The sequence below is a fragment of the Lagopus muta genome, chromosome 1 (genome assembly GCF_023343835.1).
Source record: "Lagopus muta isolate bLagMut1 chromosome 1, bLagMut1 primary, whole genome shotgun sequence".
Lineage (NCBI taxonomy): Eukaryota > Metazoa > Chordata > Aves > Galliformes > Phasianidae > Lagopus > Lagopus muta.
This window is the reverse complement of record NC_064433.1, coordinates 67,528,741-67,555,132: the sequence shown is the minus strand read 5'-3', so window position 1 is coordinate 67,555,132 and position 26,392 is coordinate 67,528,741. Positions and strand designations below refer to the sequence as shown.

Sequence of the window (26,392 nt, the reverse complement as noted above, 5' to 3'; positions counted from 1 at the left end):
AGGCTGTGGTATGGGGCACAGGTGCTACAGCTCAGCCACAGCCCCCAGGTAGAGCTACACATCTACTGCCCCAGCTTCCTTGGGATTCTGCACTGACAAATTTAGCCTGGCATTGGAGTACCTCATGCAGGGTGCCTATAAGAACAATCAAAGAAATATCTTTGCACTTCATTGTTTCAGATTCAGTGTGGTTCTTTATCTCCTTCTCTAACCTTTTCAAACGCCTCTTAGTTTCTTTCTGTACCTCTGGAAACAGCCCAAGATAAGTGCTGGACAGTTTTTTTGCTGCACTTACACCAATCCATAGCAACTGTGGAAAATATCTGGATGCAAATTATCAGAAACACATTTGGTAGCACAGACAACGCTATCTCAGTCCTACATGATGTAAAACCAGATAAAAATAAAAATTCTGTGTTCTTCATTACATTAGATCAGTTTTTCTCTCCTTCTGTTCATTACTTGTGAAGCAGCTGGCATAGAATATGAGTGCTGCTACAAGCAACAACCAACACACTAATGCTTACTTACTGAAAAAGATTTAACCAATGTACTTTATGAACATAAGTTGAGTTCACTATTGCTAGTCAAGTGAATGCTACCCTGGTTTAATGGACTCAATGACTTTACAGTATGGTAATCGGCAGATTATTACTTTCATTAAATGCCAAATATTGAATTTACAATTGAAGAATATGTGGGGAAACAGTAATACCTCAAATCACTTGTAGGATCTGGTCTGGGCTGTGTTTTCACTTTCTCTGCAGCAGTTTCTGAGCTCTTGGACGTTGATGAAAAAGATGGGATTGAAATCTGCAGAATACTTTTGTGAATCTGTAAGGAATTCTAAAAAAAAAAAAAAGAACATTATCCATTACATTGAAATGAGCTCAAAAGTAGCAGCCAAAAATGAAAATCGTAATAGATAAACTATGGAAAGAAGGCTCCAAAATAAAAAGAATACATATTTGCTTTCTTTCCTTTGTCACAGAGTGGAGGTTTACTACTCCAAAGATGGCACTGGAAGATAAAGCGTGAATTGCTGCACTGATAAGCTACAGCACAGGCAAAAATCTTCAAAGCCTCCAGAGCCTGCCTGCTAAACTTCTCTCCACCAGTCTCCAAGAAGAGCAGTTCACTTTTTAGGTTCGCTCCTGTTCTTGTGCTACTCACAGGATACCAAGCAGCAGCTGAATATTTAATTTAGTTAATAGTTCGTCATAGTGTGTTCAAAGTCCCTATCTTGACTCAGAGCTTTAAGAGATCTATAGTTTTACTGCTGGAAAATGTGACTGTAAAAATCAGAGATTTTTCATTTCATTGAATGTAAACATGAAACAATGATTGCAACCTTTTAAATATGACAGGATACATTAAACAAGTTCCAGCATGTTTACTTCAAGTTCTTGACAAATGAAATGTAGCTCCTAAAATAGCTATGTCTAATACAAGAAATAGTTTAGATGCATTCTCATGACAAATACAGTGATTTGTTATCTCCTGATTCCATCTGATTAAGAAAAATACATTAAACTGAACTCAAATCAAACTCCCCAGCAGGTTTCACAAGAAGTTCACATTATCCAAAAGGATAATCAAAAGGACATTATCAAAAAGAATATATTACTAAAACTGTGTGACCCAGAAAAAATCTTGAGTCTTGGTGTTTGTAACATAAGTCGAGCACAAGCAAGCTTTCAAGGAGTAATGGCACTAATAGAGGAAGAAAAAAAATACACCTCTTCATGAATATTTGTGTTAAATTCATCGTGGATTGGCGACGCTGTTGCTGGGGTTGGGGATGGACTTTTTTCTGGGTCAGTCAGACTTGGTGTGTCCAATAAAACTGTGGAGATAGATCCTGAATTCAGGAAGTCTTCACTGTCACTGTCCTTGCCTGGAGGGAGAGAAGATGGAAATTTGTTTATCTGACACAATGACCCTTGCTCTTATGCAATGCAGCCTTACTTTCAGGAGAGAGTACAATAGGAGAAGGGTGCCATCAATAAATGTTGCTTCCCAATTCAACCACCACAGCACACTAGGGTTGGAGCAGGGTGGAAATATGCATCTGACAGCAAAAGCCCAACCCCTCTTCAAAACGTTCAGTGGGATCATTTTCAAAAAGCTGAATAAACTGGAGTAGTTATTTCCTGTCCCACGTCCTGGGTTTTCATACTAAGTACCTCTTTCCCTGTGTTCACTAGGGAAAGACTAGGAGGGTCAAAGTCTGTGCTGAGAAAAACACCTACCCCTGTGGTATCTTTAAGTTACCCATTAAAAAAAAACAAAAAACAGCCCACAGTCTAAAAGCCTAAAACCAGTTTTAAGTGACTGCATTACATTTAAAGACTGCCATAAATTAAGCACGTCTCATTTAATTAACACAGTAGCCTACATCACTTGGCATCCTCTGTGCCCACTGAACAATTTGCCACTTCTGAACTGCCTCACTACAACCTCAGGACTTAGATTTCCACACATCATAGTGTCACAGTTTTGACTCCAATAGGAGTTAACTGGTTCAAGACAAACAATGTTTTCTAAAAGGCAAGCAGAAGTCTAGCACTTATTGCCAAAGATTTGGTGCAAAAATAAGCCATGTTTGTTTACCAGATCCTTCCTTGCCCATTTGTTACCATCTATCCTTGAGGTAGAGGGCAGGTAGACTTGAGGTTTGTTTTAACATCTTCCAGACTTTGAAGGCATGGCACTGTGTGAAAAAGCAATCCCTAATTCAAAAATGCTCCTCCTTCTCCATAACAGTAAGCACGCTGCTTTGCTCTCATGACTCATGCTCTCCCTGTGTTTCTTTTACTTTTCTTTACAGGGAGAAAGGAGAAAGAGAGGTACTGAGGGCTGTTACACTGAACTGACAATGACCACCCTCAACCTTTATTACCTTTGGGGATCAGAAGCTCCTAGATCTGGAATACTCCACCAGTCTTTGAACGTATGATGTGCGATACTGCATGTTACAGTGGCTGTAACACTACATGTTACATATGTGTGTGCAGGACAGAAGAGGTTACTAAGAAAGATGAGGAAAAGCCAGCCTGCCCTCCTGTAACAGGGAAGGAGAATTATTCTGTAGCTGCTGTATTTGGCAGCTTGTGAAGTTTCTATCACATGCCAAAGACATGGTGTGTCATTGCAACACAGTCTTGGCAGGATGTCCACTTTGGTACTTATATTTTTTGCAGCTCTTGGGCATTGCTATTACGGTGTGTGCAGCTGCTGGTGCAATGCTGGTTTGACTTGAAGGAACATGCCTGCTTAGTGACTGCTCTGCTCAGCTTCCAATGCCTCCCAAGGAACACATGGAAGTGAAGGGAATGGTGAAATTCAACAGTTAATATAGTACCTAGCCCAGAAAAGTATTTTAAGAGGCAATGGAATGAGCACGGGAATTCATCACACTCTAACTTTACAACAGTCTAATATGCAACACGACAGTAGAAAATTACTACTACCAGAGGAACCAAATGTTCAGCTGCATGGTCAGAAAAGGCAATTTACTAGTCTGCACTAGTTGAAGAACTGGCCTTTACTCTAAGAGATACCTCCAAAGGTAAGTCTAAGATTTGATGTAACGCTATCACAGTGCACCTACTATTTGAGTGAGAGTAGAGTTTATAACTTCATAAACTGCACAGTACCTTTTTTACCTTGAGCCAATATCACCATGTCTTGAACTTTCTTGTATCTATTCAGAGATTGTCGAAGCTCTTCTATCTTTCGATCCTGAAACAGAAGAGAATTGTGATTATGTTTTTTTTTTTCCTTTAGTAAATCAAAATTAATAAATACAATTACTCAATAATTGTCTGCAAAACTAAAAGTAATTGGGAGGCACGAATGGGACAGGGTGCAGAATTCTGGTGTAAATTCCAGTCTCATTGAACTTTGTGACATTGATTTGCAAGGACTCTGTGTGCATGGGAATAAATGCCCAGTTATACCCTCTTAAGAGGCTCCACAACACTTCTGACTGTAGTGATCCTTTGATTCTTACAGATTTAATTTTGTACTGAATTGTGAGAAGTTCACATATGCAGTTTGTTTTTTTTTTTTTTTAAAAGAGATATAACTGAATCTAAAAAATTATTAATGCAAAAAATAATGGCTTTGCTACCTTTTCTTCATTTGCTGCCATAAGAGATTCTACCGCCTTCTTCATTTTCTGTACCTCTATATCTAAAAACACAACACAGTTACATAGGTCAAGTTAAATGAGACAGTGTAAGGAAATAAGAAAAAAAACAACAACCCTAGAATCAACTCAGTAATATCTGAAGGTAAATTTACAAATCAAAGCAAAATACAAGCCACTTACAGTCTATGTTAGATGGAAATATGTGGACTACTTTTCTCCAAAACCTTTTTTCTGACTTTAACCTAGGAAATGACCAGGTTCATGAAATTACCTTACCTACTCCTCAGTTTCAATAAAAATGAAAGTCAAGAGTACAGTTACTGTTTGAATATCACTCTGTTCTTCATGTGATCTAATAACCACAAAACAAGAGGTCCAAAATACTACAACTGGAGCACAACAACGTACATCCTCATTACAACAGTCAACAAACACCCAAGTGACATCTCAAAAACTCACTATACAAAGCAACAGGATTAACAAACATGACAAAGAAAGCATTGTGCAGTGGTGTTTAGTCATAATTCAGTATGGATGTAGAAATGAGGATGGCACAAAGAAATGATGCAATTATTTGCTATGACAAGCAGTCATGCTAGAATACATACTGTAGTTCAGACTTGAAAGAGGTCCCTAATACAGAGATTGTGGTTCATCAGAGTTTCATCTGTAATCCTTATTTATGAGGAAACAGAACATAAATGTCTCCATGTATTTTTAACAGTCTATGTGGTTTGAATTTGGAGGTGTTCTGGACTACAGAAATGTAAGAATTGAAATGATCTCAATTTCTAAATCTAAAAATCTACCTTGCCTAAATGAAATAAACTTGAAACATCATTACAAACATTTGGAGGTGGGCAAATGCAAAGGCAAGAAAGCATTTTAACCTCCTCAAATTCCTTTGGAAAAAAAACAAACAAAAACCCACAGTGGGAAGAACACCCTCCTCCTTAATGAAAAACAAGCTGCCTTTCCAGATAAAAGCCATTTAGGTAAATTGGGTAATACTGCAACTGATACAGTTCCAACGATTTTCACTAAGTTATGCTTACAGCAAATCTGGACTACTGGAATGTAATTGCATTTCACTAGGAGGCAACTGTTTTCTTTGTGTGTGCATTTTAAGGAAAAAAATCTGTGCACTCTACTTTGAAGCAGAATTTTGTGATTCTCCGTGAAATCAAATCTTTGTCTATTAGCTTTTCTTCTGAAAACTTTGTATTTCAAGTGTGATATACAGTAAAATTTGAGAATATGGACAGGTAAGCGTAACTAAGGGTTACAGATGACACAACCTAAGAGTGCTTGTTAAAGCAGTTTCACAATCACATGCAGTAAGCTCTTCTGGAATGCTTGTGGAAAGACATCAGAAACCTTACTTTTATCTTTGAGCTTCTTTTTACAATTTTCATCTGTGCAGAAAAGTTCATTGGATTTGAAATTAGCACGAAGGTTACAGAATTAAATAAACTTAACAAAACATTGCTACTTAAGGAGTAACTGTTCCTCACATAGTGTTGCAGAAGCAAACAGTTCATGTTTTGCACTGTACTCTCATTGCTGATTTTCCAAATGACTCAAATGGTCTCCCTGCTGATATATGTCTACCTATCTCAAGGATATTTGATTATTGATTATTGATATTATTATTGATATTGATTTGATTCCACCTGTTAAAAAACAGGTGGTAACAATGTCTCAGAAAAAGCTTACATCAATAGTTACTCCTAAGCTAACATTATGTGAAAGCCAGAAAAGTTATAATGTACAAAAATTTGTTCAGAAAGCACAATCCATGGTTCATCATGGCAGAAGATCCCTCTGCTGAGCTATACTGAAAACTGACCTACAGGTGAGAACCAAAGGGTAATGAAGGTTCAATGTATAGCAGCCCCCAAGAAAGAAAAGCTCCATTTAGGTAGTAAAAAAACCAATAAAGCAAGACCTTGTTTACAATTAAATATTTTAAAAACAGGAATCACATTTCAGTGCTGTCACTTTTAGTGCTCTTTCAGAGCAAATTTTAAAAACAGAATTTTATTAAGTAAAATTTGACAACCTACACACAGCTTTTTCTACCTCAGGTCAGAAATGAACAATCAATCTCTTGAAGCTGGATTTAAAATCTAGGACAATTATTTGTGAGATATGTTCAGAAATGAAATTTCAGCAAGTGAAAAACTGGAAATTTTTTTTTGAGGCCTTAAAGAAAGTTTTCTATTTTCAAATGAAGATCCTGAAATTGAGTTTCCTCCAAATAAATACCAATTGTGCTTTTTCTTTGCAAGCAAATAAAAGTATTTGACATTACATTTCAGAGCTAATTCAGGTTTAGTTAGGACTTAGAATTAACCAGTAGGCAAACCCAGAACCAATCCTCAATCCTTCTTGGGCTGGGGCCACACTGAATATGAGTACATCATACTTAGGTTTGCAGGATGGCTTTTCCTCTTCCTTAACAGTAAGGGGTGTATAAGCAAAGCCCAGACACAAACACTGTGGAAGATATATTGAGGAGGGAACTTCTTAGCATAAGCTTTCTAGAAAACAGGTTGAAATCAGTTCAAGGCTTTCTTTGCCAACATAAACTGTGTATTTTGAGGCACGATGCAAAAGCCTCATGAAGTAGTAACTAGGGATTACCAAGATAAGTTCAGTGTTGATCAAGAACCTATTCCAATGGTAGGTTCAGCAGCAGCACTGTGAATACTCACTAAATGTGGTAAAAGAAGTAAACTAGAAAGAGAAAGTGCATGAAAGTTGAGGATTTTATCTGTTATTTGCAGTTCACACCCAGAAGCACTACCTCCGATGAAGCGACTGAGGAGGACATGTTGCCTCTGCACAGTCCTAAGAGAGCCTTCCATGTTCTTACCTCTGTCCAGTATTTCAATTCCTTCTCCTTTCAGCTTGCATACCAATTTTTCTTGCAACCTTTTTACCTCAGCTTCCTTCTGCTCCAGTTTCTCTTTCAAAGCTGATAGTTCATCCTGTAACAGACACAGAATCACTCAGTGACAGTTTCCATGCACATCTGAGATGTTTTCAAAAATCAATTGTATGAAGCACAGTGAACAGCTCTTCAGACAGTGGAAGTGACTAAGGGCTCTAAAATTTACCCTAGCTGAGGGGACACTCTGCCTCTGAGTATCACAACAGACCACTGAGTTCTCAAGAGGGCAAAACCAGAGGACCAATGGACAAAAGTGTCAGTCTCATGAATTTATCTGAAAAAAAAGATTTTACATCTAAATTAAAGAAGAAAGCATAAAGCAAAAAAGCAGTTTTCTTACTTGTTTAAACTTGCACAGACAGAAAAATTTCAAGTGATGAGGCTGACAGCTAAGATTTACAGTACTTATTTTGATTTTTATAGAACATTGTGCAGGTTCAAAGTCAGACAATTCTGGAGTTGTTCTCATGGAACAGGCTGAGGACAGTTTCAGAAACAATCACTGCTTGTAAGCACAAATTGACTGTAATGCCATCAAACACAAACACATACTGAAAAGCAGTTCAGACAAAAACATGGTACCTCTGCCACAGTTTAGATTTGCTGATATAGCATTGGGAAAGAAGGCTTAGAGTTGAGTTTCATGGGAACAAGACAGATGGTGTTTTGGGGGAGTTGGGGTATATTAGAGAAATGCTGTCAAATTATAACTTATATCTAACCATCTGCACCCAGCAAGAGACTGGCATGGATCCACGCATGTAGCTTTTTAAAATTTGAGTCAAATCCTATCCAGCTTAGTAAAATGTTTCCCTGATGTCCGAAGATATCTTGTGCAACAGCATCATCAAGACAAGAACCCCTAGAGCAAAGGTACCCAACACTAAAAATTTAATTTGCTCCATTTGTAAACAAAACAAGCCTCAATTTTGGCATTTATAGCTCCTACGTGAGTGTTAAATTCTTTAAGGAACAAATCAATTAGAATACTGTGATGGTTTAGATTTTTCATGAGCTTCCCTCAAACAATCTATTACAAATATGCATGGAAGTGATATTTGTAACCCAAACAATGGCCCAAACAATTCTCCAGTGCTTCAAGTTGGTACTGATTTTGATGGGATTTCTGACAGTGTAAGACCTGTGCTTCTCCAAAACAAGACCCTTTCTCAGTCATATGAAAGCTGTGGTAAATCAAGGGGAACTGGAGCTACCTGTAGTTGTTGATGCTATGTTATCTTTCCTCCTTTAGAAACATGATATGAAACTAACATCTGGGAGAGGGGACAGTGAAAGAGAATCACTGTTTTCTAGCTAGAAATGAATAAATGTTCTCTTTAAAAAAGTGAGGAAAAGTTCATTTTGAATACTGGAAGTAAATTACAGAAGAAGCTGCTTTCCCTTGGAAGAGGAATGAACTTAATCCAAGCTTAATTAAACTACGAATAACCCATGCAAAGTTCATGACACTAAAATCCTCTCCCATTTGATATAAAAGCTTATAAATCATATCTACACTAAGAGCCTTGCAATCTAATGAGAAAGGGAGGACTGCATATCAACACACAGCAATCAATGAAGAACAGAGCATGACAGCACAATGCAAGACAGACCATAAAATGGTGGAACATGAAGGATTCGAAACAGGCCAAATGTTACCCATAAACTACTACACCTTTAGCATCTGGCATTTTTGCTCCATCCGCTGCTTTTCATACTGCATCTGACCCACTTTGATTTTCATGCTAGAAAGTTTGGCCATTAAAGACTGGTAACAGAGATAGAGGAGTGAGAGAAAACTAAAGACAGAAAAGAGACAAAGCTAAATGGCAAAGAGAAGTCAGAAACTTACAGGAACAAAAGAAGTGCTACAGTCAGTTAGGGGAATGTTTTCAGGAGTGGCTGATTTTCAGCACATTTAGGAAAAAAGAAATACTCAGCTTTGGTCTCACTCATGGCACGTGCCTTATGCACCACAACTGGTATTGATCTACGAGTGAACCAAGGGTCTAACCAATAAAATATTTACGGTTACTGACCAGCTGTGTGGTGAGTTATCCTTTATAAAAAACAATGTCTGGATCTGAAAACCATGACATTTGGAAACAATCCCTTTTTACGTATTGTTTGAGTTTCTAAGTGAGCACCACGAAACTCCTAGGCCTGAGCACACTCAGAATTTTGCAAGGTGCAGGCAAGGACTGGGGAAAAACAGGAAGAAGTTCTAAAACTTGTGACTTGCACCCATCTCTGCACCTTCCCCTCAACCTCACTTACTTTGGTTGTTTTAAGCTTTTTCTCGTACTGTAGTCTTTCATTGTCCATTTCTCCTACTCTTAATCGTAATTCATTTATCTCCTGGATCAAGTCCTGAGTGAAAGAGAAAACAAGACCAGAAACAAGAGGAAAAATCAGTAAATAGAGTGACAGTTGACTAGGCATGCTTTGACGAGACCGTAAAAACACAACAGCAGAGACCTACCACATTTGGACATTAACTGTGAGCATTCTCTTCCTGCAGAGGTTAACTGAATGCTAAGGTTGTGTCCCACCAATGGACAAAGTCATCTTTCCCCCAAATTCCCCATCCTCCAGATCAGGAAACAGAGTAGGAAGCCTGTGCAACAGGCAGGACAAAGTGTTTTTCCATACAAGACAGAGAATAAGAGCTACAGTTTTGGGGGAAAATCACCCCCTCTGCTCTGAAGGGGAGCACATTACCAGAAAGCTGTGGTTTTTGCACATCTTCAAGACATCCAGCAAGCTTCTGTTTCACATTTATTGCACCGATGCACGGATCTCAGATAAGTGTTACACTTGCAAGTTAAAAAATTAAAAATAAAAATCCATTCCTGAACAGCTAATGTAGTGCCTTATCACTAGGAAACTCTTCAGAAGAGAAGATTAACTCTTTGGGCACCCTATAAAACAGAAGTGGACTCAAACTGCCGCATAATGGTTTCTACACTACCAGGAGTTGTGCGGGTCCCTGGTAATACCTTCCCACCCCCATTCCATATTTTCCTAACTTAGAAACCTCTGGTTATACATGCATAATGAATCTGATAGCGACCAAGCAGAACCTGTATTTCCTTAGCACAGTCCAAGCTCTATTACCACAACTACAATGAAAACATAGAACATTTGAGGATGGTAATAACAATTACTGCTAGTAATGTACAGGCAAAATTAAATTGCATGAGTTTCAATAGGGCCAAGAGTCAGGTCCTGCAATTTGGTCACAACAACTGCAGGCAACCCTACAGGCTTGAGGAGGAGTGGCTGGAAAGCTGCCTGATAGAAAGAGACCTTGGCGTACTGATGGATAGTCAGCTGAATGCGAGCCAGCAGTGTGCACAGAAGGCCAATGGCATCCTGGATTGTATGAGGAATGGTGTGGTGAGCGGGACTAGGGAAGTCATCCTGCCCCTATACTTGGCACTGGTGAGGCCTCACTTCGAGTACTGTGTTCAGTTTTGAGGTGCTGGAGCAGGTCCAGACAAGGGCAACAAGGCTTGTGAAGGGCTTGGAGAATATGTCCTACGAGAGACTGAAGGAACTGGGGCTGTTCAGTCTGGGGAAAAGGAGGCTGATGGGAGACCTTATTGCTCTCTTCCAATACCTGTCAGGTGCTTACAGCGAGAGCGGGGTTGGTCTCTTCTCACTGGTGACAGGTGACAGGGTGAGGGGAAATGGCCTCAAGTGCCAGGGTAAGTTTTGATTGGATATCAGGAAACACTTCTTTACAGAAAGGGTTGTTAAGCAGTGGAATAGGCTCCCCAGGGAGGTGGTTGAGTCACCATCGCTGAATGTGTTTAAAAACCATTTGGATGTGGTGCTCAGGAACATGATTTAGTGGAGGGTTGTTAGAGTTAGGGTCGTATGGCTAGGCTGTGGTTGGACTCAATGATCTTTAAGGTTTTTTCCAACTTGAGTGATTCTATGATTCTCTGTATGACTAATTTCAATACATCTGCAATTCCTTACTGGTTCTTCAAACCACAACTTCTATAAATCACATCACTCAACTATAAATACACACAGATGTCACTATTAACTGAGTTGTTCCTCAACAGTGCTAGGTGCTAAAGACCTCTAACAAATCTACATTTCCAGGTCTGAGAGTTAGTTTTGACACTTTGACAGTTCGTTTCAGATTTTATCTCCTGCAGCCATCACTTCTTCTATGCTATGATCCAATGTCAAAATATCCTACACATGGCAATAGGTGCTGAAGTTGTTGTCTACGTACTTCTCACTTGAGCTACATGATTTTTAAAATATTGGAGGGGGAGAGGGAAATCCATATTATCCATATTCAGTTATCTATATTCAAAATGCCACAGTGAAGCAATGAAAAAAAACACAAAATTATTCTCCTTTTTTGAAAAAAATAACACAAGATTAACAGAAGCGTCAAGATACACTCATACTGTCAGAGAAACAGACTTATATTGCAAACAAGAGCACGAGATCCTGGATTGGAAACTAAAATCTCCTATTTTAATATGGGCCTTGCATAACTGAATCCATTATCAGTAGCAACTGGTCACCAAAAATACTGTACAATTCACCCAAGGGCTGAATAGAACTAAAGAGGAGTCCTGATAGCATGCTTTGCCCTAAAAATACTTTTAATTACTCACCTTCACGTACAACAAGAGACATCTCTCATGTCTAAGGTTATCTAAAGCATGGTAACTATAATGACATTCCTTCTCAGCTTTTTTTAGGCATAAAGTCACACTGAAGATTCACCAGGCTCCACAGAGACCCTCAACAGTACAAACAAGACGGCCAGGCTTTGCAAAACAAAGCAGAGGAAAAAGAAAAATACTAAATAGCCCTGCCTCCCCTGCTGCTGAATCACTAAAAAACATGCACAGTAGTCCTCTTTTGATCCAGAGACAGATCCCTCCGTGCAAACAAGCAACAGTTTTTCCTTGTATGGACCCACAACTGTATCTGATGGGGCTGACATGGACTCCTATTTCCAAAACTCTTTTCCATCCCTGATTGCATTACTTTCTGCTCTCCATTGTGGGGCCAGAGAGGCACAAAAAACCAAGGGCAGCGTAAGACTTTGAGGGTCAGAGGCTTCCTTACCAGTACTGGGAATGCAAACTATGTTCATAATTCTCCTCCACTGAGAAATTCACCCGCACAAAGGAGCCTGGTGGTGTTTTAAGTTATGAAGAATTCTCCATGAGTTAGCAAGTTTAACCTCTGGCTCCTGCTTCAAAGACCATGTCTGGTTATGGACTCCTCCCTAAATAAACTCCCTAATATATTTTCTTACAAAAACCAAGCTCAACTCAGACTGTCCACGCTTGTTATGGAAAATAATCTTAGTGTCTGCTGAGAAAGTGGAAAGACTGGAATGGGTTAAAGAACAGATCAATTATAAATCTCTATAAATTATACAATTAGCTTTGAAAAAGCTGTGTATTTGAACATGTAGACAGGAAAAGTCCTAGAGCACAAAGGAAAAAAGGCTAACACATCTAGCAAAGCATCTTTGTAGAGAAAGAATGGTGAACATAAGAAACCTACCAAGCTAGAAGGGGAAGTTGAAATGAGAAACATAATTAAAAACTGGATGACATGAAGGATTTAATATGAATGATAATTGATAACTTCACTGGCTAACATGTAGGAACCTGAAAGGGAATTAAAAAACACATTAAAGTGAAAGGGTCAATCTTTGCCCTTTGTTACAGCTGCTTCTCTTCTAGAAATGAATGACATCTGGAACACCTACAATATGAACATCAGACATTTCAGCTCATTTATAAATCCTCAGAAAAAAAACAGTATTTGAAATTTTCTTCCCTGGCAGGCTCCAAGGTATTTCTGACAAGGGTATGTTACCCCTGCAGTGAAGCACAGCCTAATTCTTGGAGTTTCCTGTAAAAACTCAGCTCGCCAACCTGCAGTCTCTGGGTTTCTAGCTTCAAAGACAAACAAGGGTCAGCTACACATTCCAAGGGGCACAGAGGGCAAATGGCTGAGGAGAGTGCTTCCAAGGATGGCAGCTTCAGGCTGCAGCTCTGCCTGGCACTGTACAGCTCTGGGCCAAAGCCAGGCTGAGAAGAGTATCTGCAGCCCCCTTCCGTGGAGCTGAGGTCTGAAGTGAGGCTTCAAAATGCCCTCACAAAGTCACCTCATTCTTTGTTACTGAAAACAAAATTTATGCGTTTTAGCATGTGCAAAGACATGGCACATGTGTTGGCATGTTTTCTGCCCTTGCAATGGACACAGTTTGTCTCAAACAGACATGCCTTACTCAAAAAAGACAGCTGCAAGCTGGGATGGAAAAGTGCAATGCACTCACACAGTTATATTTAAAGTCATCCTAAATGCCACCTGCCTGAAAACCTGAGGGCAAGAATCAAAAACTCTTTAGGGAAATCTTTCTTTGTAAAAATCTTGGTTTACCAAGCCAAAGGGGACACTGATTTTGAGATACAGGCGTTTTAACCTTAAAGATGAATATCTTCTTTGTCTGGCAAAAAAACAAACGAACACAAAGCAAAACAAAAAACATTCCCATAAATGTTCTGGTAATGTGAAGCACACACAGCTTTCATAATTTATTTCACTGATTTTCACTCACCTCCGTATCTCTGAATCTGTCCTCATAGTCCAATCTATCCTTCTCTACAGATGTAAGCTTTAGCTTCAGATTGGAAATCTCTGCCATAAGATCCAGCTTCTGAGTTTCAAGGGATGTTCTGCTCAAAAGCTCCTGATTCGAGATAAGGAGGAACAAAACAGAATTATTCATCCAAGGGGAAAGAAATCAGTCATTTATTTCAGCAGCTAAAGGCCCCTTTCAGGAGCAAATTGTCATACACTCTGCGCTCCCTGAAGTGCTGGACACAGCAATTAACCATTTGACAGACTCTGGGCAGCTAGGATGCAGCTGAGATCACTGGATCACTATCACAGGTTGGCTGCCAGGCTGAGAAAAAAGCTTGTCTGTCATCACAGTTGCCCTGGGCAGCAGGGAGCTTTCAGGGGAATCCACCCATCCTGCCAGAGGCTTTCATCCGAGTCTCTTTGAAGTTCAGTGGGGAAAGGCTCAAAGCAGAGCAGGTCTGGATTCCTATAGTGTAAAACAGCACTGACATTACTAAGTACAAAGACTTGAAAGCAAACATGGTAGAAAATTGTCACTTAACTAAGTGTCATCAGAAATACACTTTGAACTGAGGCACACCACTCTTTCAAAAACAAAATGTTGTTCCCTAGGAGCAACAGACATGTGTTTGTGAAATACCTGCTGCAGCATCTCCTCTGTGGCATTCAGCTTCTCCCTGTGCTCCTCTAGACAAAACTCCAGATCCCGAATCTTTTCTCCCTGGGCCTCCACCTGGTCTGTAAGTACGCTCACCTGCACAACAGAGATAAAGAGCTGCACTTACTTGCACTAGTACAGTATGCATCACCTGAAAAACTTTATAGGAATAACAGCTTTGCCTGTGATATGGACAAAATGGGACCATGGAAGAAGATGGGACAGAGGAGCTCTGCAATGGATGCAACGCATGGCAAAGCTGTTGGATCTTTCCGCCCATGCTTATGGAAACTTCTGCCAATCTTCTGGTTGACACACTGCAATTCTTCATCTTCCCTTCTGACTCATCTTGACAGTTTTCGCCAGAGTGGCTGTTGCATTTTATGGCCAACAATTTTATCTTTGCCTGTGACAGTGTATTGACTAAAGCTCCTGCCTTAACAACCAACTTGCTGAACTTCACCAAATGCCAGCTATTCTGCTTTCCAAGTGATTGCACACAGTACAGCACAGTGTACAGTTTCCCCCTTTCACACTGCTTCTGAATAAACTTTACATTTTCAAACAGGTTATTTTGAGGAAGCCTGCAGTATCATCAGGAGGGATGGCAAGCTGGCTGGAGCACACCCTGATGCTTCCACAGGCATCCCTCACATTGGATGCATACTGAGGACTGAAGCATGCCTGTACAGACAGAGAGGTGCCAGGTAACCCCAACAATGATGGCAGGAGTAACCCAGCTGGCCAGGCACCTGGGGCTGAGCTCCAAGACAACTGATTATTCAGGCCCAGTGCAGCCTGACAGGACAGCAGGGTTTCTGAAGAGGCGCTCTCTTCCTCCTGCCCATCAGCAAGCCCCCACAGCTTTTGTCACCTTGCATGAGAAGAGTATGTCACCTGATGTGAACAGCATGCAAACAGCCACAAAAAAACAGTGATCTTAAGGATAGATATGTGAGCCACTGGTGGCTTTGCAGACCTGCTCAGCAGACCCACAGAAAGAAAGGCATTTAGACTTTTACTACAACCTAATAACATATCTTAATCTGGTTTAACTTGCAGGTATCAGCAAGCTCTCTAATCACTGCCCAAGACAACATAATTGCAAATATATCCTCAGAAGTGTAATCACATAATACCAAAAAGTCTTATAAATGCAAGGGAAAAAAAATCAATTAGGTGATGACTCACTTGCAGAACAAGAGATTCCTTATCATTTTCCAGACGAGCCAGCCTTTCTTGATATACATCTCCATTCCCAGATATGTGTCCATTAGTCTGAAAAAGACAGCAAATATCATATTGCCAGTTATCTCATGATAAGCAGCATTCTTCTGTACAGCTTTCAAATCATTCCATGCCAAACATTGTGACACTTAGCACTGCAAGGAGAACATACAACATGCAGTATTACGATCCATACATAACTCACTGACAGCAATAAGTTTAATCAAAAGGTTTACTCTGATTACCACTCTCCCAAGATCAGACAAAGTTTTTGTCTTGTACACTTCATCAGCTTCAAATGACAATCATAAATAATTTGCAATGGCAAACACTAACAGTAACATCAACACAGACAAGCTTTATAAGCAACTGTATTATAATAATGACTTTTTCATCTGTGGACTCTCAATATTGATAACGTTAAGATTTTCCAATTGAAAAACCTAATGCTATCTACACTTTTGAGGATTACTATTAGTATGCACCATTCAAGATTGGATTTAGAGATTCAGCGGTCTGATACAAACCAAATATACTGTCAACAGATACGCGACCACAATTCAAGACAAGAGTTGTTCAGGGGCTTTTGTTCTTAGTCACTACTGAGAAGTGGTCTCAGTCACCAGACGAGAAGGGAAGAACCTTCTGGTGACCCAGTTCTGCAGAATTCACTTACTGCACATTCAGCATTTGTTAGCAAAATTTGTGCTCAGTGGAGTACCATGCCAAACAACACTTGCAAAGACAAATACCACAAGACGTTCAGCAAGTGGAGAAAATCAACTTAGAATCCACAAAATGTGCATTATGCTTCTTGCAAGTCAAATGATTTTATTTTTTTTAAAACATACAGTAAGAGACATCCTTTTACTGGGTATGGGTGAGCATCTGCATTCTAAATGCAACTCCTTATAGAGCTGCCTGAAGCTAAGGAGAAACAAAAATACATACTAATGCTATCAAAGTCTACAGGAATCAGCAACTTACTTTCTTTCTCGAGCTGGGAGAAGGATTTTCCTCTCTCCATATTCAAAGCTGTCTCAAAGCCCTTTGTGATGTATGCCACAATAACGTCTCAGCTCAGGAAAGAAGTTCTTGTTCCCATCATTGCATGAATGGGTGGTGTGGTTGATATGCCTGAGGAACGGGATGCCACCCAGAGAGACCCAGACCGGCTCAAGCCATGGACATAAGTGAAACTCTTCAGTTTCAAGAAAGCCAAGCTCAAGGTCTTGCATAGCAACCTCCACTCTAAGTACAAGATGGGGGCATATAAGGATGGAGCACAGCCCTGCTGAAAAGCACTTGGGAGTACTGGTGGATGGCAAGCTGGGCATGAGCCAGCAATATGCCCTTGCAGCCCAGAATGCCAACCATATCCTCAGCTGCATCAAAAGAAGCACAGCCAGCAGGGCGAGGGAGGTGACCCTGTCCCTCTCCTCTGTGCTGGTGAGGCATCACCTGGAGAACTGCATTCAGATGTGGGGTTCTCAGTACTGGAGAGACATGGACCTCTGAGGTGTTAGACATCTCATTCTAACATATATAACAAATAACACCTATGAGGTCAGGCTGAGAGAGCTGGGGCTGTTCAGCCTGGAGAAGACTCAAGGGAGACCTGAAGGTGGCCCTTCTGTATATAAAAAGGGACAGACTCTTTAGCAGGGTCTGTTGTGATATGATAATAGGGAGTGACTTCAAATTAAAAGAGGGGAGATTTAGATTGCATATAACTAATTAGGTTTTTTTACAATAAGAGTGGTAAGGCACTGGAACAGATTGCCCAGAGAGATGGTGCCCCATCTCTGGAGACATTCAAGGTCAGACTGGATGGGGCTCTGAACAACCTCATCCTCCTGTAGATATCCCTGTTCATTGCAGAGGAGTTGGACTAGAAGACTTGTAAGGGTCCCATCCAACTCAAAATATTCCATGAATTGTTTAGAGGAGACCGTGAAGCTGTTCTGAAATTCGGCATGCTCAGCACTGAGATTCCCACTGACTTTGAGAGGCCCTGGTCTTTGCTTAATGTGCAGTGGAAAGAAACTAAGCCAGTGCCTGCGGTGCCCCAACTACCCTGGCAGGAAAGGCCAATCCCGCATACGAGCTGTGCGCAAGGCTCAGGCTTCTGTTTGTCTCCCTTTCAAGCAGGTTGTACCCCCTTGTGTTGTAGAGCATGTCTCAGGAGACCGGCTGGCTAAAACACCTTTTCTGTATTATGTGCTTGAGTTTGGGCCGGGGGGAGGAACTCCTTTGTGTGAAACTGGAAGAACGAAACACTCGACATCATCAGCTGAAGACTGGATGCAAAGCAAATAGGAAGAGGTATCAAGTGTTTGAGCTTACCTTAGCACTATTTTCAGGTAATCAGGCTGTGTTGGACAGCTTTTACATTAGTAGCAAATGGATCTTCCAGGCACACATGTGTAACTGTCACAAGATGACCATAATATCTCCCCTGAAATCATCAGAGCTACTGCAGACTAATGAAGAACGCTCCCTGAAAATTTGTACTAAAACCTCATACCATAATGATACCCTGTACCTGAATTATTTAGCAGCAAATACCAGGCTTTCTAACCATCTACAAACTAAACCAAGGCACAAGTAATCTACACCTCTGAGTATGCTCAGAGTATGAATGCTTTTCCCCGACCTCTACCAGTACTCACATCATATCATAGGCTTCCCATTCAAGATCTTCAGGTTTTTTTTAACACTTTAAATTAAGGTGAAGCAAGTCAAAGAGCTTCCAATATAAACTTGCTGGCAGCTCAGGTAGAAGATTATGCTTTAAGTTTTGTGACTTGACTTCCATGCATACTACAAAAAACAGGTTTTTCTGTACTTTTGTTATTCTGTGTAGCTCTCCGGTGAAGTCTTTCAGTATCAATTTCTTAGTCTGAACTCTGTAACACAGAACACATTTATCAACAAAGCACTGTGTCTGTGATGTAGAAAAGGGATATTCAGTCCCCACTGCAAGAAGGTAGCTGAGGTCTAAAGGTGCCCCGATTCTGCTGGGGCTCACACCAATATCCTCCCCAAAGCACAATGCTCAATTCCCTGCCTCCCAAACAACTCAGCAGTGCCCTAACCACTGAACCTCTTGTTACTTCTAGTGTGACCAGACACAAGTTATCTCAAACCACAGACTGTGTGAAGAGGTAAATAGTGGCTTCACACTGCAATGAAAATGTCTTTACAGTGCTGTGAAAACCGATGAGGTGTTAAAGCAGAATGTTAGTCACTGGGACAACATCTTGCCAAGACACTTTTGTTGTTAAACTCCATTCTCATTCCTCAAAAACCTCTTTTTTTGTTCAGCATGTTGTTCCTGATTTTAGAGTAGAATTATTTGGAGGCAGAGTTCAGGACATGGTTGCACTTTGCCAACAGAAATGGAAATGAAACGATAAGAGCCCTGGAAAGAACTGGAGTAAAGGCTGTTCTGCCACAAAACCAAACAAAAATATGTCTTTACATAGTAAAGCAGTAGTAGTGCACTCTGCATAAAAGATGACCTCCTGTAGTATACTGAAAACAAAACATTGTGTACAACCCAACATCAGGCTGTCCTCCACCTGAAACGTAACTTCTCCATAATACCTAGGATTGACTGTAATATCAGAGCACGTCTTAGCTATCACAAGGCAGTCACTGTCTTCAGTCACCCTAGAGGAAAATATGACAGCAAATAACAACACAGAGAGGCCACCACATCAGTGTTTTAGAGTAGCAGCCCCAGCCCCTTCTGTAGTAGTGCAGAGATCATGGAGCATCAGGCTGTGGACAACAGCTGCTCAATGCCCTATAACATCTCTCCCCTGCTCTGTTCTTTCCCCAGGAAGAATAAAGTAGATGATAGAGCCCAGCAACCATTGCATCACACACCTACTCACAAAATAAAAATAAAAAAGAAAGCATTTGATTCAATAGCAACTGTAAAGAGTATTTGTGGCAGCTGGTAGTTCTGGACCAAATGTATACTGTCAAAGTCAATACCAGATTAACAAAGTTTACAAGCTGTGGAAGACAAGCTTTTCCATTTTCCAAAAGGGTCTTTTTCATCAGCAATTTAGAATTTATCTTCAATTAAGTGGTTAGACTTCGCATGTGTTTTCAATTTAGGGATTAACTGCATAGTAGTTATGGGAAGAGAATGCAGATTTACCAATACAATCCTAAAAACAAAAGAGCAATTATCGCGATGCCATTGAGGCTTCTCAGAAGTCTGAGGTTAGACATTTACTTAAAATGCCTTACAAGATCAGATTCAGTGCACTTAAATCTCTGCAAGATCAATCCATTGCTAATTTGCTGTGTATCTGTAAGCTCTGTCTGCAGACACGTGTCAAAACCCACACTGCTCTACAGAGAATTATTCCTATAATAAGGAGATGCATCACAAATTTTCACAGTTTGCCTGTCCTCAGTCTTTAATCCATTTTTCTTAAAATATAAGCTAACATTCCAAGCCACAGAAAAAGTTTCTAACAGCTGCCTCTTTAAGCATTCTAAAACAAACAAACAAAAAACATTAAAAAAAAAGTCTTACTTGCTGAATTCTCCTTTCAAAAATAGAACCCAGTTTTAGCTTATGGAGCCGATTCCTTTATAATCCCTTCATTTTCTTTTCTGCTTTTGAGACAGCATAAGCAGAACAAGTCACACTGTTATTGACAAAGATGCAAGCTGATTTTTTTAAGAGGCACTGCCACTCCACAGAATTATTCCCTCATACAGCAGATTGCACAGTTCTGACCACCACAGCCCAGCCAACAGTCGGGCAAGTGGGCCTTCCCTGATATCTCTTTCCTGACCATCTGGAGTTAAATTAGAGCTCATCGACATGCTTTAGTTGTTCAGATTGTTATAATACACATTACCTACACTTAGCTAAGCACAGCTACCATTGCTTGGTCTGTTTTCTCAGTGTTGAACCAGTTTGCGCGGAAGCCCATCACTGCCCTCTAGAACCTGCACCTCCCCCTGATGTTCAGCCTGCTCCACATGCTGACAGCAGGCATGCTGAGGCTTCCCAAAGTTCACAGATAGATCCTCCCTACAGGAAAAGCAGGGAAAAAGAAAAAAAAAAAAAAAAAAAAAAAGCACACACTTAAAATCTCTGCATTGTATTTTAAAGCCTTTCAAATAAAAATGAATTCTGAAAGAAAAACAGATTGAGCCAGAGGTTGACTGTGAGGATTACCTGAAACATTTCTAAATACAAATAGCACAGCTGTTGAATTGCACTTGAATCGAAGATGCAATCGTCTCAGAATATTCTTTTTCTCCAGCGGCAGCCCAGCTGGTTTCTTGCACAGGAGACAAAACGCTAACTCCCTGACAGCGCTGCCCAGCTATGGCTCGTCACGGGGAGAAAGCAGGAGCCTGAGCAAGCAGAGATACCCTACCTTATTTAGCCAGACGCAGTGCCCGTGGATGTCCCAGCTGTACTCCATGCTGCTCGCAGCTATCCTCATGCACAGAGGGATGTGAGCAGCCGTGGCAGGCAGCTGAGGTACAGAGCAGCAGGAGCAGCGCCCAGCAGTGCTGTCAGGGCTCCTCCAAACCCGGACAGGGGGTTAACCAAGGGCAGGGCTCCCCGTCTCACCAGAGCTGCAGGAGAAGGTGGCACCAGGCGGGAGATGTGGGAAGCGGAGCTGGGCTGCAGCGCTCCTCAGGCGGAGCAAACAGCTCCTTCAGGAATTAACACATCAAAGCCCGGGAAACTCAATCCCTCTTTTGCCAAGAGGAGCTGGAGCCTCCTAGGTCTGCCAGTAGAGCAGGGACCCTGGTATGCACAATATGCACACCCCTCCCTTCTCCCTGCCGCAGGACAATCAGCAGAAGGCTTTCGCTTCTCGATAGGCTCTTAATCGTGAGAGCAGGAAGAGCACATGTAATTCATGTGTAGGTGCCAAGAAAAAGAGGAAGGAAGGAGCTGACTAACTGGTCCCAGATGTTACCAGCGGCTTGTCTCAAGTTTATGTTGTACTCTAAACCATGTAAAATGCGATAATAATAACCAGTGTTCACCCTCACGTTTCAGTCCCAATACACACAGTACCTTCAAGCAGCACAATAAATCCCAACTATTTTTGTATTTTTGACTACTAGAGCCTAGCTCTGCAAATCCCATGATTATCTAAAAAAGCACAGCTTTTAATATGAAAAATGAACGTTTACTACTAATGTTGGTAGACTAAAAAGTCTCAAAAACAGGCATGCTGAACAATCCAGAATAAAAAAATGGAGCAGAAGAAGATCAGCAGCTGTGCTTTCCAAGCTAAACAGATGCATTCTGGAGTCAGAATGGTGATTTTCAACTGCCATACCACTGGGGCTACCTTGCATTCCAGGGCATGACTGTACAGGTGGTTCTCACCGCTGATGAACTCTGCCAGGCATGACAATGCCATGCCAAGACATGCTGATAATGAACCTATATCATCTTCCAATGTTAAAAGCACACCAGTCTGGATGATCATTCTTATCAAGAAGCATTTCAAGAGTTTTCAGAGGTAGATCTCTCATGAACAAAAAGTATTACCAGGAGGCAGTTTATAATGACAGACTGGTGGAGTATCACAAGACTCCTTTCATTCTTTAGCTCAAGGAGAGATCTCAGACAGGTGCTTGGTGGTAAAACCGATGTGCAACACATTACTTTCAATAGCTAAACTCAACATAAACACAAGCTGAGCCAAATGAATGCACCGCACGCCCACACTAAGACAATCAAACAACAAACTTTGGTTTGAAGACAAGATGTTTCCATGAATAAAAAACATGCAATGACTTCTGGCTAACCAAACCACTTCCACCACTTGGGAACCACCATCTTCCAGACGGGCTAGTCTATCTCTGCAAGACTACAAGCTGTGTTTATCCAAGCAGGAAAACTTCCCTCTGTGATTAACTCTCACTGCACTCAAGAACGGACTTTTGAAAGAATGTCAAAAGCTGAGGGTGGTCTGTGAGATGCCACTCTGGATTGCACAAGTTTCTATGGAGACCACAGCTCACACTGTCATCCCCAAGCGAGTTGACAGCATTCCTTGAGAAATCTTCGAAGGCCATTAAGTTTCTCATTTTTTTAATACTCTCATCATATTCAACACAGTGCCACAGAGAGTTAAAATCACAGCTGCACTTGTTGCTATGGTCCACGGGGAGTTTTACAGAAAAAGTCACAGAATCTCTGGAGTTGGAAGGGTCCCACAGGGATCACTGAGTCCAAGCCTTGGCTTAACACAGGACCATCCAAAATTCAAACCCTATGTCTGAGAGCAGTGTCCAAACATTTCTTGAACTCTGGCAGTCTGGGGCTGTGCCCACCGCCCTGTGCTGCAGCCCCTGTCCCTGACCCCCAGCTGCCCTCCCCTGACAGCTCCATGCCGTTCCCTTGGCCCTGTCGCTGTCACACAGCAGAGCTCAGCGCTGCCCCTCCGCTCCCTGTGAGAAGCTGCAGCCGCCATCGCGCCTGCCCTCAGCTCCTCTGCTCTGGGCTGAGCACACCAAGGGGCCTCAGACACTCAGGAACTGCCCGTCCACATTTACCCTTCACCCCCCTTTTCAATAAGACCCATCTGGTTTCCTCTTTTTGGGAAGGTCGATTCAATAAAATGTATTTTTTTTTTTTAAAGTGGCAAAAAAAATCAGAAATAAAACTGTCTTGCTTATTTCAATTGAAGAGAAACTGCAACAACCAGAAGCAATTATTTTGAGAATTGTTCTTCAAGAAATGAACAGATCAACTTCCATTGGCATTTCCAACAACCCCAACACCATGGGCTTGGTCTTGCAAGAGGCAGAATTTCAACTGAGATGGTCTTGTTACTGGTGACCATGTTACAGATTGCTTACATGTCTGTATTCAAACCAGAAGCTCCACAACCAGGCTACAGCATATGTTTCATTAAAGCACACATCAGAATATATTATGCATTTCTGTTGATCAGAAGCGACCTGAAATGCCCCAAGACTCTGGAATAGTTGTGATCTGGAAATGCGTTTCACAGCTGGTCCCCAGAGCAAGCATACAGTCCTAGCACTTCTGAGCTTAGGGAAGGCTCCAGTTGTTTTCTAGATTTTGAACAAACGGCCTCATTTCCAGCTTAAATTGCAGCATTTACCTGCCATCCATTTGTACAGGGAGATGTTTCAGCAACACAGAGATTAGTTTTCAGCTGTAAATGGACAAGTGGAAGTGACATGTTGCAGTTAAACCAGTTTATTTGTGCAAGACAATGCCGCACTTACAACTCCTCGGAACTCCCCAGGGGAACCATCTGACCACTCCTCCTAGAAATGCTCTGCCAGATGTCAGCACTCTGTACACGTGCTCTGGTGTCACGTGGCCATCTGGCATTCACTGGTTAAAAAATTCAGGATAAGGCACTATAACTCTTCAGTCCTTTCTGAGTACATGTCACAGACTTCCCTAGTACTACCCATGCACACAGAGAAGAGCAGAAAGGAGGAGATCGCAGTGGCACAGGGACAGAAGGCAGCTCATTTGGACATGGCAAAATTGAATCCTCTGCCTTATTTTACAGGAACAAGAAACTTCAGGAGACTATGTTCAGAACCTTTTCCCAACTAGGGCATCAGCAGTTTCTCTCTGGAGACCAGGGGAGGATTTTTCTCTTGTGACACACTGTTTGGCAGCAGTGAACACTATTTTTGTTTTCCTTTGAGACATGAGAGACGTGGTTACAGCTTTGGATGGGATGTCATGCACCAGTTCTAGCAGCTTTGAATAGCCTGGTGGCTGCAACTTGTTCATGCATTGAGGATTAAACCAATTTCACTCCAGGGAGGTGTTTTCCCTTCCTCTGTAAGAATGGACACTGTTTCAGAAAGCCTTCCTGCAAATTGCCCGGGCAGTTTACCTAACACCTGCCCTGCTCAGATAGGGATGGTGATACTGTTGGCACCTGTAAATCCCTGTAGCAGAGTACAAAGCCCAACTTTCAGTTTTTCCTACTTGGGGTTTTTAAGGATGCCAGAGAGAATCATTCAGGCAGACTGAGGAAAATAGAAATAATAGTTATTTTCTGCTGCCTTTTGCAGAATTGTTTTCAGTACTCAGGTGGCTGTAAGCTGAATAGCATAATAGAGCCCTTCCTCTTCCAGATTCAGCTCACAGCTCCAATGAAAACCATTACTGCCTCACCAAGATGCGGTGATCCATGTCAAATGAGTCTGAAGGATCTCATTCCAGCTCCTAGCAGCCAGGCATCCCTGAATCACACATTTGCAGCCCCACAGGGCAATGCCTGCCCTTCACCTCACTAATCTCAGCAGACACTGCAGCCTCGAGCTGTGCTGTTGGGCTCCTTTATTCCAGAATGGGAGTAATACTAAACCAGCATTGCTAAACAATGGACTATCATTAACTATGCACCCCCCGGGGAAAGGTTAATTTTCTAAGACTGTTTATGTAGCACATGGACATTTATTTTTCAAGGCCATACTTGCACGAAACCTGTGAAGCCTCTTGACTTCTGCTCCAGACAGAGCAGAGACTAGTTACAGCAATGTTCACTGCTGCATGTTACAGGAGAATGAAATGCTGATGCTAGCAGGACTCTGTGTTTTTCAAAGATTTGACTGAATGTCACTTCTGCCTCCTCCTCCCCATCTTAATAATGGTGACTGTGATACTGACAGTGATGGTGAGAGCCAAGCACCAGTGGAGTCAGTAGAAAAGCTCCTGTGTGTTTCAGTAAGTTTGAGGTACTCTGAAATGAGTAGTTGAAAGCAAAATAAAATCATTAAAAAAACACACAAACAAAAAAAAAACAAAAAACAAAAAACAAAAACAAACAGAAAAACACCACTCTCCGCTCAAATCTTTTCACAAGAGCTACATAAGCTGCGTCACCCTGGTTCCCTCTCTGTCCCAGAGTGCTGCACCCAGCCTGCACACCGCTAGGTGGCACATCAGGTCTCTCCACGCCAAGCTCCGCCATGCTGGCGGGGAAGCACATTGGGCTGAGGTGTGGCCTGCTCTATCTGAGCACAGAGATAAAATCGAGAGAGAAATGCCATCCCATACTGTCATCCACAGCCCCATGGAGACCAAGTCCCTTTTGAGGGGAGGCATCACATCCATCCTGCAAAGGGAGAAGGTGATTGGCAGCTTCCCATGTTGACAGCCACCAGCAGTAGCAATGCAACACAGAGCCACCACAGCTGGCCTGTTCAGCATCAGACCTGCATTCATCAGCTAGCAAGCCTCAAACCAGCAGCACGGCATCACTTTGGCCAATGCCACGTGTGTCAGGAGAACAGACCAGAGCACTGCCATAGGCAGATGTGGTAATATGATCTGCAGAAGCACACATCCTCAGCTGCTGTAGCAGTTGTAGGCCAATTTAAGCCCTGAAACAGCCTCCAGAAAGAAGCCTTGACTCCCAGTGTGAGAGCATCTCAAATCTATGCACACCTATGCCACTACAGCAAGGCAAACTGCCACAATTTGAGCACAACGACTCCTTGGTGGCCCTGCTAGGATGTCACTAGTCACAGGGCACACAGAGGCAAAACCAGTCAGAGCTTAGACAGTGATGCCATGTAACTTGCCTTTTGATAAACACATGTTCTTTCCCACTGTACTTTTCACGTAGCCTCTGTTTTTAACTCTATTTGATTTTTGGGAAAGCCAACACGTAGGAAGATAACTACCTTACTTGGTATATTTTGGTGTATTTTTAAAACTGAGATGACAAAAAATGGTGGA

At 41.6% G+C, this 26,392-nt stretch overlaps 1 protein-coding gene across 14 annotated transcripts in view; it reads right to left on the bottom strand.

Moving 5' to 3' along the window:
• The window catches only part of PPFIBP1 (PPFIA binding protein 1), a 100,222-nt gene that overhangs the window by 18,408 nt on the left and 55,422 nt on the right, over positions 1–26,392 (bottom strand). For 6 of the 14 annotated variants that reach the window (XM_048933486.1, XM_048933485.1, XM_048933490.1 and 3 more), the window contains 11 exons: positions 15,604–15,690; positions 14,395–14,508; positions 13,729–13,860; positions 9,390–9,482; positions 8,788–8,880; positions 7,035–7,149; positions 5,539–5,571; positions 4,136–4,197; positions 3,660–3,744; positions 1,740–1,897; positions 716–846 (listed from right to left, as the gene is read on the bottom strand). In XM_048933486.1, coding sequence (XP_048789443.1) covers positions 716–846; positions 1,740–1,897; positions 3,660–3,744; positions 4,136–4,197; positions 5,539–5,571; positions 7,035–7,149; positions 8,788–8,880; positions 9,390–9,482; positions 13,729–13,860; positions 14,395–14,508; positions 15,604–15,690 — 1,103 coding nt within the window. Of the gene's footprint in view, positions 1–715; positions 847–1,739; positions 1,898–3,659; positions 3,745–4,135; positions 4,198–5,538; positions 5,572–7,034; positions 7,150–8,787; positions 8,881–9,389; positions 9,483–13,728; positions 13,861–14,394; positions 14,509–15,603; positions 15,691–21,056; positions 21,399–26,392 lie in introns of those variants that run through there. The other 8 variants (XM_048933491.1, XM_048933498.1, XM_048933494.1 and 5 more) reach the window with 6 other exon arrangements.